General features: G+C 42.7%; 1 protein-coding gene and 3 non-coding genes across 12 annotated transcripts; all 4 read left to right on the forward strand.

Annotated features, from left to right (window-relative positions):
• Positions 1 to 1,098: 1,098 nt before the first annotated feature.
• Positions 1,099 to 23,097, forward strand: LOC137346287 (bromodomain-containing protein 2-like). 9 transcript variants are annotated; one of them, XM_068009763.1, is made up of 14 exons: positions 1,099 to 1,497; positions 4,822 to 5,009; positions 6,949 to 7,092; positions 7,486 to 7,795; positions 9,871 to 10,008; positions 10,186 to 10,321; positions 12,743 to 12,963; positions 14,045 to 14,407; positions 16,132 to 16,260; positions 17,120 to 17,326; positions 17,884 to 18,107; positions 18,574 to 18,887; positions 19,720 to 19,839; positions 21,481 to 23,097. In XM_068009763.1, the coding sequence occupies exons 4-14, from the start codon at positions 7,565 to 7,567 to the stop codon at positions 21,618 to 21,620; spliced, it is 2,223 nt and encodes a 740-aa protein (XP_067865864.1). In that variant the 5' UTR covers positions 1,099 to 1,497; positions 4,822 to 5,009; positions 6,949 to 7,092; positions 7,486 to 7,564; the 3' UTR covers positions 21,621 to 23,097. The 9 variants fall into 9 exon arrangements, with proteins under 9 accessions (XP_067865864.1, XP_067865866.1, XP_067865867.1 ...); XM_068009765.1 differs by having other exon boundaries at positions 4,827 to 5,009; XM_068009762.1 differs by lacking the exon at positions 1,099 to 1,497 and adding an exon at positions 2,775 to 2,883.
• LOC137346362 (small nucleolar RNA SNORD10) lies at positions 8,363 to 8,493 on the forward strand. Its single transcript, XR_010968716.1, has one exon. It is a non-coding gene; the product is annotated as a small nucleolar RNA SNORD10 (small nucleolar RNA).
• On the forward strand, positions 12,446 to 12,583 carry LOC137346361 (small nucleolar RNA SNORD10). The gene has a single exon (XR_010968715.1). It is a non-coding gene; the product is annotated as a small nucleolar RNA SNORD10 (small nucleolar RNA).
• LOC137346360 (small nucleolar SNORD12/SNORD106) lies at positions 18,349 to 18,438 on the forward strand. Its single transcript, XR_010968714.1, has one exon. It is a non-coding gene; the product is annotated as a small nucleolar SNORD12/SNORD106 (small nucleolar RNA).
• Positions 23,098 to 23,359: the final 262 nt, after the last annotated feature.

Below are 23,359 nucleotides of genomic sequence, written 5' to 3' on the forward strand. Positions count from 1 at the left end.
TTTTTTCTGTTTAAATGTGTTGTAGTTAAAGGGCTCACATTTCTGCAAAATCATAGGCCGAACATTCACTGGCTGACATGCGTATTGCTCCAAACTGTTCGAGATACCTGCTCTGGACCATTGTTTATTTAGAAATCACTCCTAGATAGTGAACAATTACATCCTAACTTAAAAACAGAAAGTGCTAGAAATACTCAGCAGGTCTGGCAGCATTTATGGAAAGAGAGTTAACATTTCGAGTCGGATATGACATTTGACTTGAAACGTTCACTCTGGTTCTCTCAACAGATGCTGCCAGACCTGCTGAGTTTCTCCAACACTTTCTGTATTTATTTCAGATATCCAGCATCTGCAGTATTTTGCTTTTATTATTATGCATCCTATCTTGATTCCCTGGCCACGTTTACAGATGTTGTAGCATGAGCCACTGAATGGTGGATGGTTCTTCATCCTAAATTGGAGAGGAATGGTGGGAAGTTTGAGGTGAACTTAAGGCCAATTGCAAAGCCCCTAAATCGTGTGTTTATAGCTTCTAACAGCAGAGATGCTAATCTGTGTTGCTTTCTGCTGTACGAATGATTGTGGATTGCTTCTAATTATGCTCAGTGATGAAAAGCTAAGTAGTTTAGATTACAGTTCAGTATTCCCAATACCTTCGTGCATCTTGGGTCAACTTCAGCACCACCACTGTGCACTGACTTGCCAAACCTAAGTTCTGATGAAAGGTCACAGACCTGAAACTTTAAATGCTGCCAGACCTGCTGATTATTTCCAGCACTCTGTTTTTATTACTGAACCTTTGTTGCCTCGTCAGACATTTTGGGCAAGAGCCCTGGTGCTTTTAAAGTGGTGAAGGTACTTTTTGTTTGTTGTGTGCATCTTTACTGAAATCACAGTTAGCTGTGCAATAAATGTGGTATGTACCTTGTTACTGATTTTGCAGTGACTGGGGGGTGTTAACTCCAGTCCTAAGCATTGCATTAGTAACAAAAAGTGGAAAGAAAAGCATTTGCTCAAGAGGCGAGGGCAGCAATGCGCATGCGCACTACTAGCCCGGTTCCCTTCCCCCTCTCTGTGCACATGCGCAGATCGACCTTCAGCGGGACCACGCCGACATTAACCCGAAGCCGCCATCACAGTCGAGACACCCGAGAGGGTTAAAGAACATGTAAACGGCGCTGCTGCAGATCCGATACTCACTTGGCTCGATGCATCGTGACGTTAATGCTGCATTTCGAGGGCGGAAGGCTAGAAAGCAGTCGCCGACGGCGAAGAAAAAGCGTTTTAAAGCTGGCGACGCGTCACGTGACCCGGAGGTGGCCAATGGGCGGGCGCCTGCGGGGCGAGCGCTGACGTAGCCGGAGATTTTCTTTGTTAACATTTTGCGGAAAATGGAGGGCAAAAGGCCGCTAAAAGCGAGTTCCTGGAGCTGGGCTCGACGCAGGGGACGGATGAGGATGCGGCCGAGGCGAGGGGAACTCGGCCGCGGGGCTAAAGGTGAGAAAAGGGATTGAATTCGGGGCGAATTGTCGGCGAGGGGAGGCAGCGGGGTCATGTGACCGGCTGCAGCCAATTAGCCGTCGAGCTGGCGGAGCGGTGGCCGTTAGGAAATGGAAGCTGGAGGAAAATTTAAAATAAAATTCCAAATTCTAGGAAGTCTAACGGAATTTAACGGTGCAAAAAAAAAAATCGCCGTTCCTCTTCTAAATTCTCGCTGCAAACCTCTGATAGGCTTTCCCTTACTGACAAGGAATTCAAAAAATGTTTTCCTTTTTTTAAAAAAAAATGATTTTTCCATTTGTTGTAAATGGGAGAAATCTGTAGGTTTTGAAATAAAACCTGTAATTGTTTTTAGGTGCCTGGGGGAGGGGGATAAGTCAACGAATTTAAGTCAGTAAATTTGTTAACGTGTTTCTTTTCCTGTTTCAACGTGGGCGAGTCGTTGGAAGGCTGCCCACGAGTTTTATTTAATTGGGTGGTGAGGGGGTGTTGAGTTGAAGCTGTTTTTGAGGGTGGGAGGAAGGTTGGGGCTCCATGTCTCCTCTTTGCCAATATCATGTCCCGCCCCCTCCCTCTTTATTAAACTGAGTAAAGGGCTGGGTGAGGTGGTTGCTCTTGCTACAGGGCCTGAGCTGTTTGCGACACTCCACTGGTAGTTCTGGTGTGTGGGTTTTTTTTTGCTGTGTAATGTTGCTAAAGATGGCGGCGAGCTTGTACATGGAGCCTGAGGCCTGACTCCAGTTGGTACCGCCTCTACTTCGAGTCTTAACCCTCCCGCTGCGGGCTACGCTACACCCACCGTGTATTGGACTGGGGTTTATTTCCTCATCTGATGGGAAAAGCTGCAGGAAAAGGCAAACTAGTGGAGCAAGGGGACATATAAATCTGTTCAGTCAGTGAGGCTCCCATGTTTTTGGGAGGGTGTGGTGTTATTTCTCTACAGTGAATGCTTGTGTTGGTGGGGGGGGAAGGGAAGCCGGGTTTGGGCTCTTGTTGCTGTGCTGTCCCCTCCCTGTTGTGTAATGGCTGGCTTGTCCTTTCTCCCTCTCTCGGCTGGCGGCCTCCACAGGGCCTGGCCGCGTGACTCGAGCCGGCCGCTCTTTCCAATCGCAGCGCGCCCGGCCGCGCGGCTCTTTCTCATGTGATCACTCTGGGCCAATGGTGGGGCGCGGCGTGTGACGGACGGGCGGGCGTGCGGCCGGTTCCAGCCAATGAGCTGCGGCCGCCGGGCGGTGGGCCCTATAAAAAGGCGGGCCGGAGCGTCGCGGCGCCATTTGCTTTTTTTGCCGAAACCGGAGAGGGAGAGACGCGGGGAGAGGAGAGAGTGGAGGAGCAAATCAAGCGGCATCTGATGGAAACGGCCACTCATCCGGGGCTCGACAGGTACGGCAGAGCAGTGCAGATCCTCGGCCGTGTAATGGAAGCAGTATTGAAGAGAAGTGCAAAGGGAAGCAGGCAGAAAAATCCCGGAGGCGGAGAGAGAGTACCCAGAGAGCAGGAGCAGGCCCGGCAGCCGGGGCCGCCATTTTCTGCCATTCACAAACAATATACATACAGTACACATCCGGGCTGAGATACAGGGGAGCGGGGTCACTGAGCCGGGGGGAAAGAAGGGGGCTATTCAAAATAAATTAAAATATCGATTTCCATAATTATTTAGATTTATCTGTCCACTACTGTAATACTACCCCGTTCTGCAGATTTTTTGAAACACATTTCCAAATATTTGGTTTGTAACGTGAATACTGCTCGCATTATGTCTACATTGAAGAATAGCTCTTAACTAATATTTAGAAAAAACTGCATTTTTTTTTAAAATCTGCAATCCTCCGGATATTTTTGTGCTGCAGAAGTTGTGATTTGAATGAGCTGCAGGAGTTTTGTCATCATTTCACTGCAAATGTTGAAAAACAGTTGTATTGTTTATTTTGGGGAAAGGGCATTACATATGTAAACGGGAAAATGAGATCACGTAAATTGTAACATATACTGTTTGCCACTCTTGCATTCCTACATATGAATGTTTCTGATCAGAATTTAGTAACCTCCTTGGTTTATGTGAAAATATAATTGTGTTTTAATAACTGAACCATGCTTCTAAGGGTGCACAGTATGATACACTTTTAATAGGAAAACAGGTTCAAATACACTTTTCAGAATTATGTCTATGATGGAGAGGCAAGGCAATCTGCTATTGTACACTGTATGTCCTTCGTGTTCAACAATTAGCGCTGTACTAATTCTATATATCTGTTAAATTAAAAATGATTAAACTGGCATGTTGAGCTGTTTCTTTTTTTTGGGGATTTCTTTTAAATTTTAGTATTGCTTAAATTGTCATGCATGATTGTAAGAGCTTATGTAATATTTGGGTACAGTGCAGATTGTCTTCATGAAGCAGAAAGACCTTTTTTGGGTGGAATCAAAATAATTGGAACTGTTCTGTTGAAAAGAGGGAGGGGCTCCAGGACAAAGTAGCCATGTGGAAATGTATCTGATGCCACTTGTAGCAGAGTGGGTGTGTGTATCAGACACTTAGATGTAGTTATGTCATGGGGTACTCTCACCAGAGTCACAGTATTAGTTACTAGTGTGGGGGTGCCCCTTTGTTTTTAAACATTATGCATATGATTTCCCTTGAATTTATGGAGATGTGCATCTTTTCAAAACTAAAGGCAAGCAAGTAATAGGATGTACAAGTGGCCTGGACGACTAATTTTCCACTTTTTTTTTAAGCAAGTGCCTTGCAGCCATATACTGGATTTGTTTTTCTTTCCTCCCCTTTCTAGCCCCCAGACATGAGATAGGGAATGGTAGGCTGCAAATCTATCATTCAAAATAGTCACAAATATGTTCTTGACTGACTTTCCCACCAATTTTTTTTTTCAGAAATCATATATTTATAAGCAACATTTTTTCAGTTTCTGATGTACAAATGTCAACTACTGATCTGTCAACTACCACTCAGTATATCTGTCCACTGGATTTGGCCTGAGATGATTGTTTTACGCTGCCAAGATTTCCAATGAGGGGTTTGGTGATTCACATTGAAGTTGGCAGTATAGATGAATGTAATTTTAATTCATAATTTGTTATATTTCATTGTTTCCTGCTTTGTAGCTCTCCATTCATGCTCCACCAGTACAGTTTAATTTCATAGTTCCAAATGCTGACACCCACAGCTTTTTTTTGGTTTGTAATTTTGTACGCCTTAATTTTTGATTGCACTCTGTTCAGCTTAAAAACTTTGTGGAATTAATGCATGTAAAACTTAAAAGGCCATTTTTCTGTCCATTACTGACTCTCATTATTTATCTCCAGTTCAGATGGGGCAGCCTCAGTGGCGCAATATTGTAATCCCATATTTCGACTTCAATAAACACAGTAGATCAGCCCAAGCAGCAAGTGTATTAACAGTGGATTGTGGGACCCGTGTGTTCCTGTGAAATCTGATTGCTTCTCATCCCCGCAATAAAGAAATCAGTGGTGGCTAAGTCAAGGCATTGAAGGTGTGTCCATGTAGAATGATAAAGATGAATTCTAGGACTGGGATTCAAACCAGAAATGTTTCATTGCAGAGCTTCTGAATTTTTTTTTTAGGTTGCCAAAAATAAATTGGAACTATAGGCTCTTGCAGATTGGGTTGTTGTCGTGTTAGGTTCCGATATCTAATAAGTGGGTGTTAGTTTCTTTAAAAGAGAAGCTGGGATTTAGCTGTAGCATTTAGGAAATGGAAATTGGATTCATCTGTGTAGTGATAGACTACATTGATATCTCATTGGTTTCAGTGGCTGAAAAATCCTGTTTGCTGAAGCAGCTGCTCTGCTTGGCAGAAAGCTCTTGCTGTGCTAAATCATTGGGGTTGCAAATGGGCTTCTGCGTTTGTTTAAAGAAATACTGCTGTTGTACATAGGCTGGCTGGACTGGACAGATGGTCTTGCTTGTGATGCTGAGGCCACAAGCCGCAATGGTGAGACTGCAGTCACTGCCATTTAATTGGCTTTTTGCACATCATAGTTAGTGGTTCTACAGATAATTGCACAGCATTTGTATGCATTGCAAACTTTACTAAAAGGGTCGTCAATAAATGCAAACCAGATTAATTTGACCCATACACAGAAAAAAATACATGGAGCTGGTCAGTTTAGTATGAGTGACTTCACACAAGTAGATTACATTAGTCAGTTGGTGCATTAGTTCATTTGCATACATGTGATCATTGAATAAAATTCTCATAGCACTTTGGGTAAGAGTGGAGTTTGCAAGTTTGTTAAACAGTGCTACAGAATCTCATGTATTTGTACTACAATATTTTCAGGCTGCTTTGTAACTTACATGTATCAGGTGCAACAAATGTTTACAGTTCTCGACTGACTGCACAGAATAGCTCCTTTGTGTTGGGATAGATGAACTTTTGCTCATTTACTGATCCTAGAGCACCCATATAGGGTTAGTTACTTGCTGACTTTGGCAGATAGTGACTGGATAATCCTAGAAATTTGTCCTTTCATTGGTTACACCTCGCCGTTGAACATGTAGCAAAGTTGGAACTGTTTACCTCAGTGCTGTGGTTTACACTGGTGAATTATTGTGCTGTTCATGTAGGGTGTAACATTCACTATGGAATTATGAGCTTTGAAAGATGGATGGAATCCACAGTTTTTGTTTTTTGACTTCTCATCTGTTTTTAACCATACAATGCTTGGGCTGCAATAATGAGTCATCAATGCATTATAATAGACTAGTATTGATCAGGCTTGTGAAAAAATCTGCTGTAATTTTTTCCTGTGCTAAATGACTATTGGAAATGTGAATCTAACTTACATCGAAGCTATTGCAAAGGCATCCTTGTCTGAAATAGAAACTGATCAGAAAAGTTAGGAATTTTCAAGTTGGGAACCATTTATATATTTGCAGCTTATTTTCATTGCATAATTTTGTAAATGCTGTGTTAATGGTGTTTGAGTAATATTGGAGCCTGTTGATCATGTTGGGGAAGGAGGGAAATTGATGTTTGTAAAGGAGGATATGATTTTGCTAGGAATTATGGAGGAAAAGAGGTAATCAATGACTCCATTTCTTGGAGGTTATTGAATTGTGGCCATATTTCACTTCCCATTCTTGGGGATAGTGATGAGCAAGTAACATGACTAACTTAGATGCCTTGCAGTGTGAAAATTCTGCTTTTGTGATTTATTGAAGTCTTGAATTGTCAGTTTGCCCATTGCTCTGGAGGTGTTGATGGCCTGGTTCCTTTAAGTCACAGCCTGTGTGACTTACTTCCTTGTGATGACAGTCTGTTCAAGCGGGTCTTCCTGATACCTTTGACCAGTGTTCGAAGGATTACTGAGTGCTGACATGTACTTTGTGGGGAGTAAAAGTGACAAATGAAATGCTGCTGTTTTCAAAAAGGTATTTGAACATTCTGTATTTTTTTGTTTCTTATAGCAAAATTTCCCATGACGAACTTAGAATTATCAGGACTGAACAGTACTGACGGCAGAGAAGACGATCTACAGCCAGGCCTTTATGTAGTTGCCTCTCTGTAGGGATCCTCAGAAAATCAAGCAGCTGTTAGCGTGATTCCTAGTGGTTGGTATTTTTTATTTTATTTTATTATTTTTGCACCAGTACAAATCAGTCAGTTTGGAGAAGTAGTTTCCATCAGGCTGAAAGCAGTTAAACACTGGTGGGAGGGGATGCCTTGGGGTTCCTTATGATAATGGGGTCTCATGGGTATGGTCCACGTGGCATTAAGTGTGTCCTGGTGCAATGCGCAGTATAGATGTGGCATTTAAACATGGTGGGAGGAGGGACATTCTGGAGTCTTTAAACAGCCTTCTGAGCACTATCCTTATGGGATTAAGTAAAACTTGGAGTCCATGTGCTGTAGAGATGCAATCACACGGTTTTGTAAAGATTTTCGAGCTTTATTAGAATTTTTAATGCAATGAACATTGAGCTTTTCTTTCTCTTTTGTTGAAGGTTGCAGGGGGACGCTGGTAATGGGATAACTGGCCTGTCTGTTGATCCAGGCTCTGGGAAGCGCATCCGCAAGCCATCTATGCTGTATGAAGATTTTGAGAGCCCCACAATGTCCATGTCTACTTCAATTCATTCTCAGAACAATTTTGTCATTAGCCCTCCTCCACCTGAGGTGTCCAATCCCAAGAAACGTGGCCGAGTGACTAACCAGGTCCAGTACATGCAAAAAGTGTTGATGAAAGCTCTTTGGAAGCACCAGTTTGCATGGCCATTCTATCAGCCAGTGGATGCAGTGAAACTCAGTCTCCCGGTGAGTGAAAATACCTGCAGGGCAAGTTGTGACCTGCTTTAGTGTTTGGTATCAATTGCAATATACTGTATTAATGAAGTACACAGTGAGCAGGCTGAAAGAGAAGTATGGGTTGAAGTTTGGAAGCAGTGTGCACTCAAGTATGGTGAATGGAGTGACAAAAAGTAGTAATGAGAAACTTTTAAACTTTGCTGTCAACGTAAGCGAATTTGTTATGGTTGGCCAGGTAAATGCACAAACCATTGCACTGACTACTGGGTGTGTTGACAGGTCTCAATAAAATAAATCAAGTCTAGTTCTAAGCAAGAGATTTTCTCTGATTTTTTTTCTCGACTCGATCTATAAATCATTCACACTAAATGTTATCTCGCTGCAATTTCATGATGGAGATGTGTCATAACTACAATTTTGTTGCATTAGGTAGAATAAAGTGTGGTTGCTGGAGATTGATTGTATGGTCTGCTGCTGAGATGTGGGTGTCCCTGTTACATGTGTGATAAAGCTTCCCTTTCTTGTTTAAAGAATGGTACTTGCTATTGGAAGGAAGGACATCTTTGTACTACACTAGTTTTATGATCGCGTGCATGTCAGCTGATCTGACTTTGTCAGGTGGCTCGCTCTTGTTGGCATTTTGTTAGTGAGTAATGTTGGTGTCTGGAGGATTTGGGGAGCATGATCATGCTATTATTTCTGAAAACAGTTGGTGCATATGTGGTAGGTTGTTTGGCTTAGGAGCCAGATCCTTTGGAATGGTATTTCTGTTGGAAGCCGGCAGACTATTGGATCCTTATGTTTCATTTGCTTTAAAAATGTGACTGCCAGAGTTGTTAGTGGATTTCTTACTGGGTTTGCCCCAGTTTTCATTTGTTAATTGTAACGCTAAGCTTTGTCGATCAACATCAAGTTATGATTTCTAGTCTGTTCAATTAAATAATCTCTGCCAGAATGGCAGTGAAGATGAAACAATTTCTGTTGGCATCTCGCAAAGTTTTTTTTTTAATGTCATAGTTCCTGGTTCTGATTTGAAATGTTTGTTCTACTAGATGAAGGAATAAGCAAAACGGGCGTGATTTAAATTCAAATGCAGCAAACTTGCATTCAGCAATTTCACAAACAAGGGGATTTCCATTTCAGGGCATCCCATAGTATTTGAAGAGGGAGCTTACGGTCATAGTCATGGCAGTCCCTTTGCACTGCAGGACCTTACAGAAACAGATCAGATGATTTGATCTGTTTTGATGGTGTGTTGATTAACGAATGTTGGCTAGGACGTTGGAAGTACTTTTTCTGCTCTTTGAAAAGGTGCCATGATAACTTCCACATGCCACCTAAGTGTAGTATGAGTGAATGTTGCATTTTAATTCAGTTCATGGAATGCTCAAATATTAGAGTAGGACATGCACCCACAACAACATGAGTGTTACCACTGAGCAAATTTGAACAGTTTAATGCCTTATTGTGAATCCTAGTTAAGTTTACAGTGATTTGTATAATAATGTTAGGCTACTGCATCTTTTTGTGATTTGGGTAGGGCTACTCAGTTCCTTCTTTGGCCTCCTTATCTCAAGAGACAATGGATACGTGCCTGGAGGTGGTCAGTGGTTTGTGAAGCAGCGCCTGGAGTGGCTATAAAGGCCAATTCTAGAGTGACAGGCTCTTCCACAGGTGCTGCAGAGAAATTTGTTTGTCGGGGCTGTTACACAGTTGGCTCTCCCCTTGCGCCTCTGTCTTTTTTCCTGCCAACTCCTAAGTTTCTACACATTTTAGCCCCGTCTTTATGGCTGCCCGCCAGCTCTGGCGAACGCTGGCAACTGACTCCCACGACTTGTGATCAATGTCACAGGATTTCATGTCGCGTTTGCAGACGTCTTTAAAGCGGAGACATGGACGGCCAGTGGGTCTGATACCAGTGGTGAGCTCGCTGTCCAATGTGTCTTTGGGGATCCTGCCATCTTCCATGTGGCTCACATGGCCAAGCTACTCAGTTGGTTATCCATTAGTCATCTGTGGTCCTGTGATTATACAGTGTAATATCAGGACAGTTTTACCTAAAAACACTTTGTCCTCTTTTGCAGGATTACCACAAGATAATCAAACAGCCAATGGACATGGGCACCATCAAGAAGCGTTTAGAGAATAATTATTACTGGAGTGCCAGCGAGTGCATGCAAGACTTCAACACAATGTTTACTAACTGTTACATTTACAACAAGGTAAACTTGTTTCCGTTCATTGGAGCTCTGTTAATGTGCAGGCTTTCTTTACACTTGAGTTGGGATTGATGTACTGATTTTAATTTGGTTATATTCTAAAGTGGGCTGTGAAGTTTATGGTTTAAGATTTTCCCCTAGAGATGTAATTGTTTGGCTTTGATAACTTGTCTTTCAAAGCCCACGGATGACATTGTGCTGATGGCTCAGACTCTGGAAAAGCTCTTTCTGCAGAAGGTGGCGCAGATGCCCCAGGAGGAAGTGGAACTAACACCAGCACCAAAAGCAAAGCAGTCAAAGGGCCGTAAAACGGGAGGTAAGGGCAACTACTCTTTGTTATAGGACATATCTTTTTAGTTATGTGCATAGACCTGACATCTTCGAACAAGCAACTTAAATGTATGGAACATAATCAAGATGTTTGCAGATGACACAAAGTTTGGCCCGACCAAGAGCCAGTGCTGTGATTGTGACATCTAGTGCAGAATTTCCATCTACATTTGGAAATTATCAGTGCTTGTGGTCAGAATATGGTTTAAGTTCGGAGATTGATGGGGTGGTTCCTGTGGCTATGATCGAGTGTGTGTGTCTTTCATTACCAGTGCAATGGGTGAAGAGCAGTTGGTATTTAGGTGTGAATTTGTCACACCTAAAGTTCCTGATCACCATTGTAAATGGCGAACAGGGAAGAGTTTGCAGATTTTTCCTGGGCACTCTGAAGGCATGTAGTTCTGCGGGTGACGTATAGCCATTCTTCTGTAAACCTGGACATAAAATCATAGAAAGTTTAAGGCACAGGAAGAGGCCACTTAGCCCATCGTGTCTGTGCTGGCTGAAAAACGATTCAACCTATTCTAGTCCACCTTACAGCATTTGGTCCGTAGTCTTGCAGCTTACGTCACTTAAGGCGCATATCCGGACTCCTTTTGAATGAGTTAATGGTCACTGCCTTTCAGGCAGTGAGTTCCAGACCACCTCTGGGTGAAAGTTTTTTCCTCATCTCCCCTCTAATTTTGCTATCAATCACTTTAAATCCCCCTTGTCACTGATCTCTGTGCTAAGGTGAAAAGACCTTTCCCCTCCATTCTATCCAGGCCCCTCAAATTTTCTACATTTCAATCTGATCTCCCCTCAGCCTTCTCTGTTTCAAGGAGAACAGCCCCAGCCTATCCAATCTTTCCTCATAGCTGCATTTTTCTGGTCCTGGCAACATCCTCATAAATCTCCTCTGTACCCTCTCTAGTGCAATTGAATCCTTTCTGTAACAAGGTGACCAGAACTGCACACAGTACTCAAGTTGTGGTCTAACCAATGAGTTATACAGTTCCAGCATAACCTCCCTGCTCTTATATTTTATAGCTCAGCTGATAAAGGATTCCATATGCCATCTTAACCAACTTATCGACCTGTCCTGCTACCTTCAGGGATCTGTGGACATTCAGTCTTACTTGCCCTACGTTTTTCTCAGTATTTTCCCATTAATCGTGTATTCCTTTGCCTTGTTTGACCTCTCCAAATGCATCACCTCACACTTCTCCAAGTTGAATTCCATTTGTCACTTTTCTGCCCATTTGACCAGACCATCAATATCTTCCTGCAGCTTACAGCTATCCTCCTCGCTATCTACCACACGGCCAATCTTTGTGTCATCCGCAAACCTCTTGATTATGCCCCCTACATTTACGTCCAAAAAGCAGGGGACCTAGTACTGAGCCCTGCGGACGCCACAAAGAACAGCCATCAACCCTTTTGTTTCCTGCCACTGATCCAATTTTGTATCCGCCTTGCTACATTCCCCTGGATCCCATGGGATTTTATTTTTTTTAACCAGCCTGCCATGTGGCACTTTGTCAAAGGCCTTGCTAAAATCCATGTAGACCACATCAACTGCACTACCTCATCTATCTTCCTTGTTACTGCAAAAAATGGGATCAAGTTGGTCAAACAAGATCTTCCCTCAACAAATCCAAGCTGACTATCCTTGATTAACCTGTGCCTTTCTAAGTGACAGTTTATCCTGTCTCTCAGAATAGATTCCAATAATTTGGCCACTACTGAGGTTAGACTGACTGGCCTGTAATTATTTGGTCTATCCTTCGCTCCCTTTTATACACAGATGTACAATGTTAGCAATTCTCCAATCCTCTGGCACCACACCTGTATCCAGTGAGGAGTGGAAAATGATTCACACGCTCTGCTATTTTCTCCTCTCCGTTTAACATAATGTTGACAGGCTACTTTCCTACAGGGACATCGCAAATGAGTCCATTCTTCATCCTTGACCACGCTGTTAAACATCCAGACAACTGCTGTTCAAACATGATGGGCGTGGAGTTTGGGCAGCTTCCTTTCCATCCCAAGAAGTTTTATATTTGATTAAATGCAACAATGTGTTGCTTGCTGTTGGTGGGAATGGAGAGGGGCTCTGTTGCACTACACCATTTTATGATGATCACATGCGTGTCAACTGATCTCATAGGTTGTCTGGTAACTGGGAGCTTGCTGACGTTCTGTCGGTGAGTGTTGTTGGTTACTGGAGGATTCTGGGAACATGATCATGCTATTCACTTCTGAAAATGGTTGCTGTGCTGATGGAACTTGAGTGTGAAGTTGGGAACAGGGAGAGAAGTATTTATTTAAAACGAAACACTGAAGCCTTTTTGTATCTGTTTAAATGGTTGCTTCGGTTGCAGTAAAGTGAAGACTTTTTCCGTGGCTAATGGGTTGTTTTCCACAGGGGTGCCATCTGTCCCAGGAGGGATGACCATGTCTCAGGTCCCAATGGTGTCATCTGTGTCTCAGCCGACAGCCTACTCTCCTCCAACACCAGAAGTGCCCACGCCTATTCTTGATGTGTCTCAGACATCGGTCATCTCTACACCAATTGTGCATAAGCCCTCACATTCTCCCCCTCAATCTGTATTAGCTGTACCACCCCCTGCACAGCCTGTCACAAAGGTAAGCAGGGCTCTGAGTCTGAAAGAATGCCTAGGCAAAGCAAATAAGTTGTACTTCCATTTTCTGTTTGCTCATAATTTGATCTAATAGAACTTGAGGTATATCAAGAATGAGACGGTTCTGAAAGTGAGCTGCTAGTGGTAATTCAGTGGGGTGATTCTGATAAATTGGGAGTATACTTGAATATTGCTGGAATGTTGAATGCTGTACTGTGTGGGATTTGATGACTTGGCCACTTGCAAAGGAATATTGGGGATGCCTTTCTAGGGTGGTGGTTGTGGTCTGTAGATTGTTTCAGGAAGTTATCATACTCCTAATAAATACTGAGCGGTAAGAATGTCTTGTACGGGGATGGGAACAAAGCAATGCCGTTGTGGCTGGCAGTGAATGAATGATTTATCCAATGATCTCGATTGTGTCCTGTAAATGGTGGTGTTTATGTTTGTAATCCACTGCACGTTGGGTTCTAAATGCCTTGTGGTTGAACAAGTTTTGAGTGTTAAAGGCATAGAGTTGTCATCTTTAATTGGTGTCAGTGTAATTTTTTAACATGACTCAACACCTTTTTGTGTTTTGAGGTGTTTTTGTGTATGTTTTGGCAAGTTCCCAGATGGATGGGATAGTATCTTTTTTCCACTAGGTATGTATAGTGCAGCTCCATAGTCTGCACAGCTTAGTAATTGCCAGCAAGCAGTTGAAACATTAAATGATGCTAGTGTGGTTGATTGGCAGACCCCTATTTTCTGTTTTAATTATTGTAAATTTGTTTGAGCTGTATTTGGGTTTAGTGGTGTCCTGGCAATTCTGTTAGAGACGGAGAAAGAAGTATTTGGGTCTCCTTGTACTTGGATTGCTTGAGTATGTTGGCATACCAAAGCACTGCCAAACAAGGTGAAGTTTGTAACCTCGTGCCTGCAGTTTCCAGACTAGTACTTTGGAAGGTTCTGGGAAGAGTTGACCTGTATTATTTAGTGCCTAGCTTGGAGCTTGAGACAAGCAATTGGAGAGCAGATTGCCTTCCTGATGGGCAGGGGGACAAATGACATGATTGTGGTGAGTGATAGTGTTTTTCCTTTTACAGAAGAAAGGAGTGAAGAGGAAAGCTGATACAACAACTCCAACCACTTCAGTTGTCACCACAAGTGGGGAGTCCTCCCCGTCGGTAGCAGAAAGCAAGGCTGCAAAGATTCCAGTTAGACGGGAAAGTGGCAGACCAATCAAACCTCCAAAGAAAGACTTGCCAGACTCCCAGCAACACCAGAGTTCGAAGAAAGGCAAACTGAGTGAACAGCTGAAGTACTGTAATGGCATCTTGAAAGAGCTGCTGTCAAAAAAGCACGCCGCATACGCCTGGCCCTTTTATAAACCTGTGGACGCCAAAGCCCTTGGGCTTCATGACTACCATGACATAATCAAACATCCCATGGACCTGAGCACTATCAAAGTATGTCGCGTCCAAGCAACACATTGTCTTAACGCCATACCATTTGTACTCGGATACAGTGAAACCTGTACGTTAAACTGGCTCCTGTCGTCTTAGTGCTCTTTCCCAGCCAAGGGCTTTACTCACTGAATTAATTAGCTCCTGGAGTAAGCAACTGCCTGCAAGTGAGGTTGCACTTGCTGCTTCTAAAAATAAGAAGCTAACAATTTTAAGGGAATGGAACTTGCACCTGGATTAATCAACACAAACGCTGACTCCAAAGTAGTAAATTTTCACTGTGGTTGGGTTGGGCTGTAATGCTTTCCAGGATTCAGATGCTGTGTCTTTTTTCCTTCAGTCTTAAAGGTGACTGCTAAATGCAGGTTTCACTGTACCATATAACTGAACCCCTCCCATAGCTACTTCAGAGTAAATGTGGAGAGGTGAAATGCTGTGCTATGCTCCTAGCAATGTCTAAAATCATGTACTTCTGTTGGTTAGTGAATGTGCACATTTATTTGCTCATAAGCGTTTTAAGTGACTTATTTGGACAGATACAGTGAAACATTTCAAGTACTCGTTCAGATCCTCTTTTACTGCCTTTGGACATCGCAACATTTCCCCAACTGAATGAGCAGCCAACATCAGTTACAGAACTAGAAGAATCCCTGTTCCGTGACACCATAAGTCATAAATGTAGTAGCATTTTCGGGGGAACTGTCCCTTGATCTCTGTTGAAACTCTCAACTATTGCATGTATTTTTAAAAAAAATCTACAGATGCTTTTGAACTCCTAGACAAGAACATTAAAATACACACTGATTAAACAGAAGTTTGAAACCACCTGTTGGATACATAAAGCAGCTGGCTGCTGTTCTCCAGTGCTGAACTACACAACCCTCATACGTAGTCCTGGTTTGAAACTATGTAAAAGATAGGCCCTGTAATAGATCAGCGCTGTTTTTTTTCTCTCCCCCCCCCCCCCCTCCCTCCCCCAGTATTCTGCCTTTTTATGTTAGTGTGCGGAGGGGCTGCCAACCTGGGCCTTTGCTATCATTTAAAGGCACATGGGGATTGCTTGCAGGTTTTGGAGCCATTTTTAAACTGATATAATGAATTGCCAGGTTACGTGGCTAATGGTCGATTTTGCTTGCATTCTGCCACTCTTGCTATATGTAGAAGCTTGTTTTAATACTGCTGAAGATCACATGATCCTCAACAAGTTAGATCAGTTGCTTCGTGTGCTGTCCTAATTTGGGGCTTTTTTGTGAAATCTAAAGACTAACTGAAATTCACTGCTGTCACATCACAAGATGGCTGAGTATACTCTCACTTTAAATGTCACTTGCTGTTCTGGAGTTTATTTACTGGGGAATGTAATCTAATTGTGGAAGAGTATGCAGTATGACATCTGCAAGTTAGCATTTGTCCTACACCGCCTCACTTAATGTAAGCATTGTTCTTTGAAATGTTTAGCAAATTTTCTTTTTTTTTTTGAAAAAAAAAGACATGACATGGATTGTCAGTACAGATATTCACCCTTCATGGAGTTGATGCATCTTCAATTGAAGGGTAGAAGATATCCAAAAATAACTGCAATCTGGAGTGCTCCTAGTGTTGGGAAGGGACAAACAATCCAGTTTGTTTTAAGTTGATGGACTACTCGCTGAGAAATCCGCACTCTCCAATTGCGGTGCAGCTTGTTAAATGATTTGTCTTGCGCTTTTTTTTTTCTCCTCCTCTAGAGGAAGATGGATGAGCGGGAATACCAGGACGCGCAAGAATTTGCAGCTGATGTGCGATTAATGTTCTCTAATTGTTACAAGTATAACCCACCGGACCATGATGTGGTTGCCATGGCCAGGAAACTGCAGGTACCTTTCACTTAGTATGTAAGAGTGTGTGTTTACAATGTCTTTATAACCTGATTTCTCTACTGGTGTGTGATAGGGTGACTTGCCCCCTTCCCCACCAACGTATGAAGGAGAGTTGAGGCTTGTAACTTTCATAACAGCCAGGTGTCCCATTTCAACTGTGAGTTTCCCTTTTTAACTTTCCAAATGGATTAATTTTAGATCCAATCCTTCAGGGAGAGATTTGGTGTTCACCTTTTAGATTTGGCTGAATAACTGGCAATTGCTTTGAATGTCAACATCCTTAAGACAGTGGTGTTTGTTCATTTACTGCAGTTGAGTCTACCATTTGTGAGCTGTAGTCCAGACCCTCATGCCCACCAATCTGTTCTCATCCAGTTCTAGCTTTACACATCCCAGCAGTTCTTTTAAAACATGTCTTACTGCTCCCTACCTCTAATCTCCATCCGATCCGGTGTAGCTTTCTGCCTAACTCTTATTTTCTGGTCATTTGGCCACCTTATCTCTGTCCACTGGAACTCCCTCCCTCAGCATCTCTCCCTTGGTGCTTCGCCAGCTTTTTACAAGGGAAGATGACTTACTCAAGTGTTGTCCTCGTCCCACTTTTTCTCTGACCTCTTTGGATGTTTTTGGGCTTGATATCCATGCCCCTGGTAAACCTTGCAGTAATCTTATGCGTGCACTGAGGAATGTAGAAGTGTGTATTATGTTTTGTATAGCTTTCTCTTCTGTTTGCATTGAATATAGTGTCTTGACCTTTATCTTGCCTATGTCAGAGAGCTGCCTGTCGATTGATGTCTGTGCATTCCAATGTACTTTATTCTCAAATCTGTGTTAAAAAGCCCTGTTTTTGTTTCAGGATGTCTTTGAATTCCGTTTTGCCAAAATGCCAGATGAGCCTCTAGAATTCATACCACCACTTGCGCCAACTCCTCTTCCTCCTGTTGTGACAAAATCGTCATCTGATTCTTCTAGTAACAGCAGCAGCGAAAGCTCATCGGACACTGAGACCTCTGATGATTCTGAGGAAGAGCGAGCTAATCGTTTGGCAGAACTACAGGAACAGGTAATCGCTAATCCTGGTGATTCTGAAATTAACTGATTTTAGATTTAAAGTTTCCTACTATTGAGATTGCATTGTTTGCAAGATAGATTATAGCTGTCTCTTAGCTACAAGGATGATCACAAAGATCTAAAAGTGAAACTGGAAAGATGCAGTTTCTTTCTGCCATGCAACCCTTTATAGTTTGACTGTAAAGAACTACAAGTGAAGATTTGTTTAAGGGAGTTCATATTCTGCAAGTCTTTCTCTTTTTCCCCCCCCCCCCCCCCCCCCCCCCCCACCCCACCCCAATTAGGGCTGTTTCATGCCAAAAACCGTTGTGAAGCACTGATTCCTCATTACCAGAGCAACTTTTTTTTTAATGGCTATTTTCTAATGTTGCAGAGCATTAACAGTAAGACATGTCTGTTTTGTACATGTATGGACCCTTGATGTGCTATTTATTGCCTGTTTGTTTCCAACATAAAATGGATGATTGGAGGTTGTTGCAATTGTTAACCACGTTCTGATGGAAAATACTGAGCAAGCACTGTAATGGAGTGATATGTTTCTTTCTACAGCTAAGGGCTGTCCATGAGCAGTTAGCTGCCCTCTCACAGGCTCCTATGTCAAAACCAAAGAAAAAGCGGGACAAGAAAGAGAAGAAGGACAAAAAGAAGAGGAAGGAGAAACACAAGGTGAAAGAGGAGGAGGAAAAGCTGTCCAAATCATCCAAATCGAAAGCAGCACCGAAAAAACAGTCGAAGAAAGCGTCTGGAGGCAGCAGTTCGGGGGGTAACAATAAGTAAGTGTCTGTGTGATCTGACCCAAATGCACAGTGCAGTGGTTCTGTTCAATCATACTTCGAGATTGTGCCAAACTTTGCCATGGTTGTCAGTCTGGATCGGAGAAACATATGCAAATAGATTTATTACTGTGGGATTACTTGAATCTAAATAGAAACTCCATGCAAAGTGCATTGTTTGATGGAGACATCAAGTTAAATATTCAAAACACAGCTAGTGAAACTAATAGTACTCTAGTCACTGTGGCTCAATGATGACTATGCTTTTTTCCCCATCGGATCGGCCATGTCGACCTGCTATATTTTAAGCCAAAATGTCTGATGGTGACAGTGACTGACTGAATTACTGCAGATCTCTCTGGAAGTGGCTTTATAGATGGCAGTTAGAGACCAGAAATTGCATACATTTGCTTCCGAGTAGCGCTGGCTTCATTTAACTTCTTGCTTTCATGTTTACTCTTCACAGGCAGTCCAAGAAAGTGAAACAGCCTCCTCCACCGCAACCACCACCACCCCCTCCTGGCTATGATTCAGAAGAGGAAGATAACTGCAGACCCATGACCTATGATGAGAAGCGACAGTTGAGCTTGGACATTAATAAACTGCCTGGTGACAAGTTGGGCCGTGTGGTACATATCATCCAATCCCGAGAGCCATCACTTAGAGACTCCAACCCTGATGAGATTGAGATAGATTTTGAGACTCTTAAACCATCTACCCTCCGGGAGCTTGAACGCTATGTTATGTCTTGTTTACGGAAGAAACCTCGGAAACCTTACTGTAAGTACAGGTGCAGATGGGCACTTGTAATTGTTATGCTGCTATTCTGGGGCCTGTATTCATTTAACCCAACTTTTGTGTAGTTAAAGTAATTGCACATCAAAAGTGTAGAACATTGTAATTATTGGTCTCTCGACTAACTTGCTTTCTACTTCGTTTTGGAGCAGAAACCTCTTGGTACCAATGGAGTGGAATTTGTACAAAGCAGGCTTTCCACAGACTAACTTATATGCACAGGAATCCTTGTTAGGTGGGAGTTAGTGTAAATGTTGACCAGTATTTACTGTAGTAAAGCCCTTTCTAGTGTGCCCCAGGTTCCCACAGCATGACTGATTGCAGTTTTGAGGCAGGGGCCAAAAGTGAGATTATGTCTGGTCTAATTTTTCGTGTGAGTGACCTTTATCCATGTGTCATGTTAGAAAAGGGGTGTCTCTAACCTGTGCAATATCTGGCCCCTCAGCACTTCTGGTTGCAAGAGTAGAGATCATTCTACTTTATCTCTTCAAAATTTAAGAGAGTGCTTATAGCATAGATGCATTTAAGAGAAAACTAGAAAAACACGACAGCGAAAAATAGGATATGCTGATGGGATGAGATGAAAAGGGGTGAGAAGAGGCTCGTGTGGAGCATGGACCAGTTGATCCCAATGGCCATTTCTATGCAGTACGTTATATGTCTTGTAAATCTAAAGGAACTAATTACAGAACTGCCTGTTGAAGGGGTGTGCTTGAACTCTTGAGAGGTTTTGTTTCCCATATCTTGGCACCTGCTCTGTTGCCCCTTTAGTCCAAATTGGAAAGTCATTTTACTAACTTTAATTATAATCTTCTAGCCAAGAAACAAGCAGGGAAGACCAAGGAAGAATTGGCGCTGGAGAAGAAGAAAGAGTTAGAAAAGCGGCTACAGGATGTGAGCGGACAGCTGAATCCCAGTAAAAAACCTCCCAAGAAAGGTACCAGCCTTTAGTCAATGCCTGGTGTTCGCCTCGGTGTATTTCACTAAAAATAGCTAAGTTAATGCTGGGGAGTGTAGTCTATGATTAAACTGTTAGTCTTTGATTATACATTGGAGGTTAGTATGCAGGTACAGCAAGTAATTAGGAAAGCTAATAGTGTTTATTGCGAGGGGACTTGAAGTAGGGAGGTTATGATAAAGTTGTACAAGGCATTGGTGAGTTCAGATCTGGAGTGCAGTGTACAGTATTGGTCTCCTTATTTAAGGAAGGACGTAAATGCGTTGTTGTAAGCGGTTCAGAGAAGGTTTACCAGACTAATACCTGGTATGGGTAGGTTGTCTTATGAGGAAAGGTTGGACAGGCTAGGCTTTTATCTGCTGCAGTTTGAAGAGTAAGGTGACTTGATTGAAACATAAGATCCTGAGGGGTCTTGAAAGGTTTAGTTTAGAGATACAGCACTGAAACAGGCCCTTCGGCCCACCGAGTCTGTGCCGACCGTCAACCAACCATTTATACTAATGCTACACTAATCCCATATTCCTACCACATCCCCACCTGTCCCTATATTTCCCTACCACCTACCTACACTGGGGGCAATTGCGAATGGCCAATTTACCTATCAACCTGCAAGTCTTTGGCATGTGGGAGGAAACCGGAGCTCCCGGAGAAAACCCACGCAGACACAGGGAGAACTTGCAAACTCCACACAGGCAGTACCCAGAATTGAACCCGGGTCGCTGGAGCTGTGAGGCTGCGGTGCTAACCACTGTGCCGCCCATATTTATTTATTTATTTATTTAGAGATACAGCACTGAAACAGGCCCTTCGGCCCACCGAGTCTGTGCTGACCAAAAACCACCCATTTATACTAACCCTACAGTAATCCCATATTCCCTATTACCTCCTACACTAGGGGCAATTTACAACGGCCAATTTACCTATCACCTGCAAGTCTTTGGATGTGGGAGGAAACCGGAGCACCCGGCGAAAACCCACGCAGACACAGGGAGAACTTGCAGACTCCGCACAGGCAGTACCCAGAATCGAACCCGGGTCCCTGGAGCTGTGAGGCTGCGGTGCTAACCACTGCGCCACTGTGCCGCCCATCGATGTGGAAAGGGTGTTCCCTCTTGTGGGAGAATCTGGAACGAGGAGTCACTATTTTAAAAAAAGGGGTTGCCCATTTAAGCCAGATGAGAAATTGTTTTCTGAGGGTCATGAGGCTTTGGAGTTCTGTTTGTCAAAAGGTGGTGGAAGTAGAGTCTTTGAATATTTTTAAGGCAGAGGTAGATAGATTCTTGTTAAGCAAGGCGGTGGAAGGTTATCTGGAGTAAGTGGGAGTGTGGAGGAGGTTACAATCAGATCAAAAGGTTGTAGGTTTGGTGTTTTGGAACAGTGGGGTGGGGGGAAGCAGTGAGTTGGATGGGGAAGAAAGTGCAAAACTGCATTGAGTAAATGTGCTGAAGTTTAAATGGTTAGCCAGTCCCTTGAGAGTTTTTTTTTTAAAGTTACCTTTCTAAACCTGGGTTGACTACAGTATGTCCCCTAGGCATGCTGCTCAGCAAAGAACTGATGCTTTGTACAATTTACTAGGATTGGTTAAGAAACAGTGCTTTAATAAGATTTCTCTCTTTGCAGCAACTGAAAAACCAGATCCAGTTCAACCAGTGGGCCCTTCGCGCCTCAGTGCCAGCAGCAGCAGTTCTTCAGGATCTGATACGAGTAGCACTTCCAGTGGATCGAGTTCATCAGACACTAGTGATTCTGACTCTGGTTAGAATTGGCAAATGCATTGACAGGTTCATGGCGGGGGGAATTGGTGTAGGATTGGTTCGAACTAATCTGCAGGGTCGGACGAAGTATGAACCAGAAGTATGTCCCCACTTGCCTGCCGTTACTGACTGCAGTGTACATGGTTTGATGTGATTTGGTTTTTTATATTAAAAACTACACAAGTGATGCATCGCAAGGACAGTCGTGGTAGAGGATTGCACCACTCCCTTACACATCAGCTAGATCTCTTAACTCGTCTGTCCCAAAAACATGTGCCGTGTACAAGGCCAAACGGGCCATGGGTTATTCGAGGCTGAGGATTGGTTCCTTCTTCCTCAATAGTGGAAGGCAACTCCAGGTCAGGACCGAAGAGAGACTGCAGCCTCTAAACCCAGTGCCCTCCTCTTTAATGCATAAAATCATGTGCAGGATCCAATGTGATATTTGTAGAGGGGTGAGCAGCTTTGAACCCATGTGTAGAGTCGCAGTAAGCAGTTTTATTTTTGTTTTGGAAGATTTTTCCAGTTTGAAAGCATTTTAAGCTGTTGGTCTCTGAACTGTCATTCTGAAACCCATGTTGTATAGCAATGTTCAGTGGAGATATTGAGTTTTCTTTTTACAAATTTTAGTTCATACATCTTTTTAAGATGGTTCATAAGGATTGTGCTCCATCTTGACTGTTCAGCCAATGTCCAGAGGCCACTGGCTCCTCTTGCTGACTTTACTGATCCTAGTTAGCATGGCAATTTGAGAAGCATTTAAAAAGGCAGTAGTCTGGCTGAACGTGAGCAGTAAAACTGAGTTCTGTCCAATGCTTTATTTTCCCACATCCGATACTTGAATGCAGAGCAGTAACGCTGTAACCATGGTAGTGTTGGTCAGTGCACAGTCTGTAAGCAATTGCTTGATGTGCCTACCTTATTTTCCCTCCCTCTTTTGGTTTTGACTAGGCTGATTGGATAGTCTTGCTCATTATCCTTCCAATTGGTGCCCTGTCTCGTTCAGTTGCACAACTTGGCATGGAGCAACGGATTGTTTTTAACATGTACAGTTTAGTTGTAGTCTTCATTTCTGCAGAGGTTACAGGAAAAGCTGACAGCTGAATTTAATCTTTTTTTCATCCAGTTACCTGGTGTTTTATTTATTTTGTTACAAAATAATTATGTTTTATATTGTAAAGACTGAACCAATGTGCCTGTTGATGCAGGTCACAAGAGAGTGTAGAGTGAGATTTTAACAAGTATTGTATATACGAAGATGCACAATTGAGACGCATGTTTCTTAATGTAAAGGTGATTTTATTTTTTATCTTAATCTGTAAAGTTTTTTTCTACAGTCCGTTCCTCCGTTTTTTTTTGTTATTTGTAGAATTGGACCTCGTAGCAGTTAACAACTTGTATGTGACGATGTGTATTTGTTAAACCTTCAGTTCTCAAACCTGTACAGTAAAAGTGTTCTTTAAAACTATCTGTTTGAAATTGATACGTTGGAATTGATTTTTGTCAGAGTTCAAAACATAATGAATATGTGTACTGTCAAGTGGCAGACTGAAATGTGCTTAAGATATGAAATCAGTAAGGAGCAATAAGGCTTCTGGCAATGAAAGGCACTCAAGATCAAGGATTATGGTGTTTAGAAACAGCCCACTGTTAGAACAGTGCAGATTTTCTTAAGAAATTGGGCAGAAACAGCTTCCTAATCATTACTTGCACAATATTCAGTGGCTTTCATAATGAACTTCAAT

This window comes from Heterodontus francisci, chromosome 29 (genome assembly GCF_036365525.1).
Source record: "Heterodontus francisci isolate sHetFra1 chromosome 29, sHetFra1.hap1, whole genome shotgun sequence".
NCBI classification, from domain to species: domain Eukaryota; kingdom Metazoa; phylum Chordata; class Chondrichthyes; order Heterodontiformes; family Heterodontidae; genus Heterodontus; species Heterodontus francisci.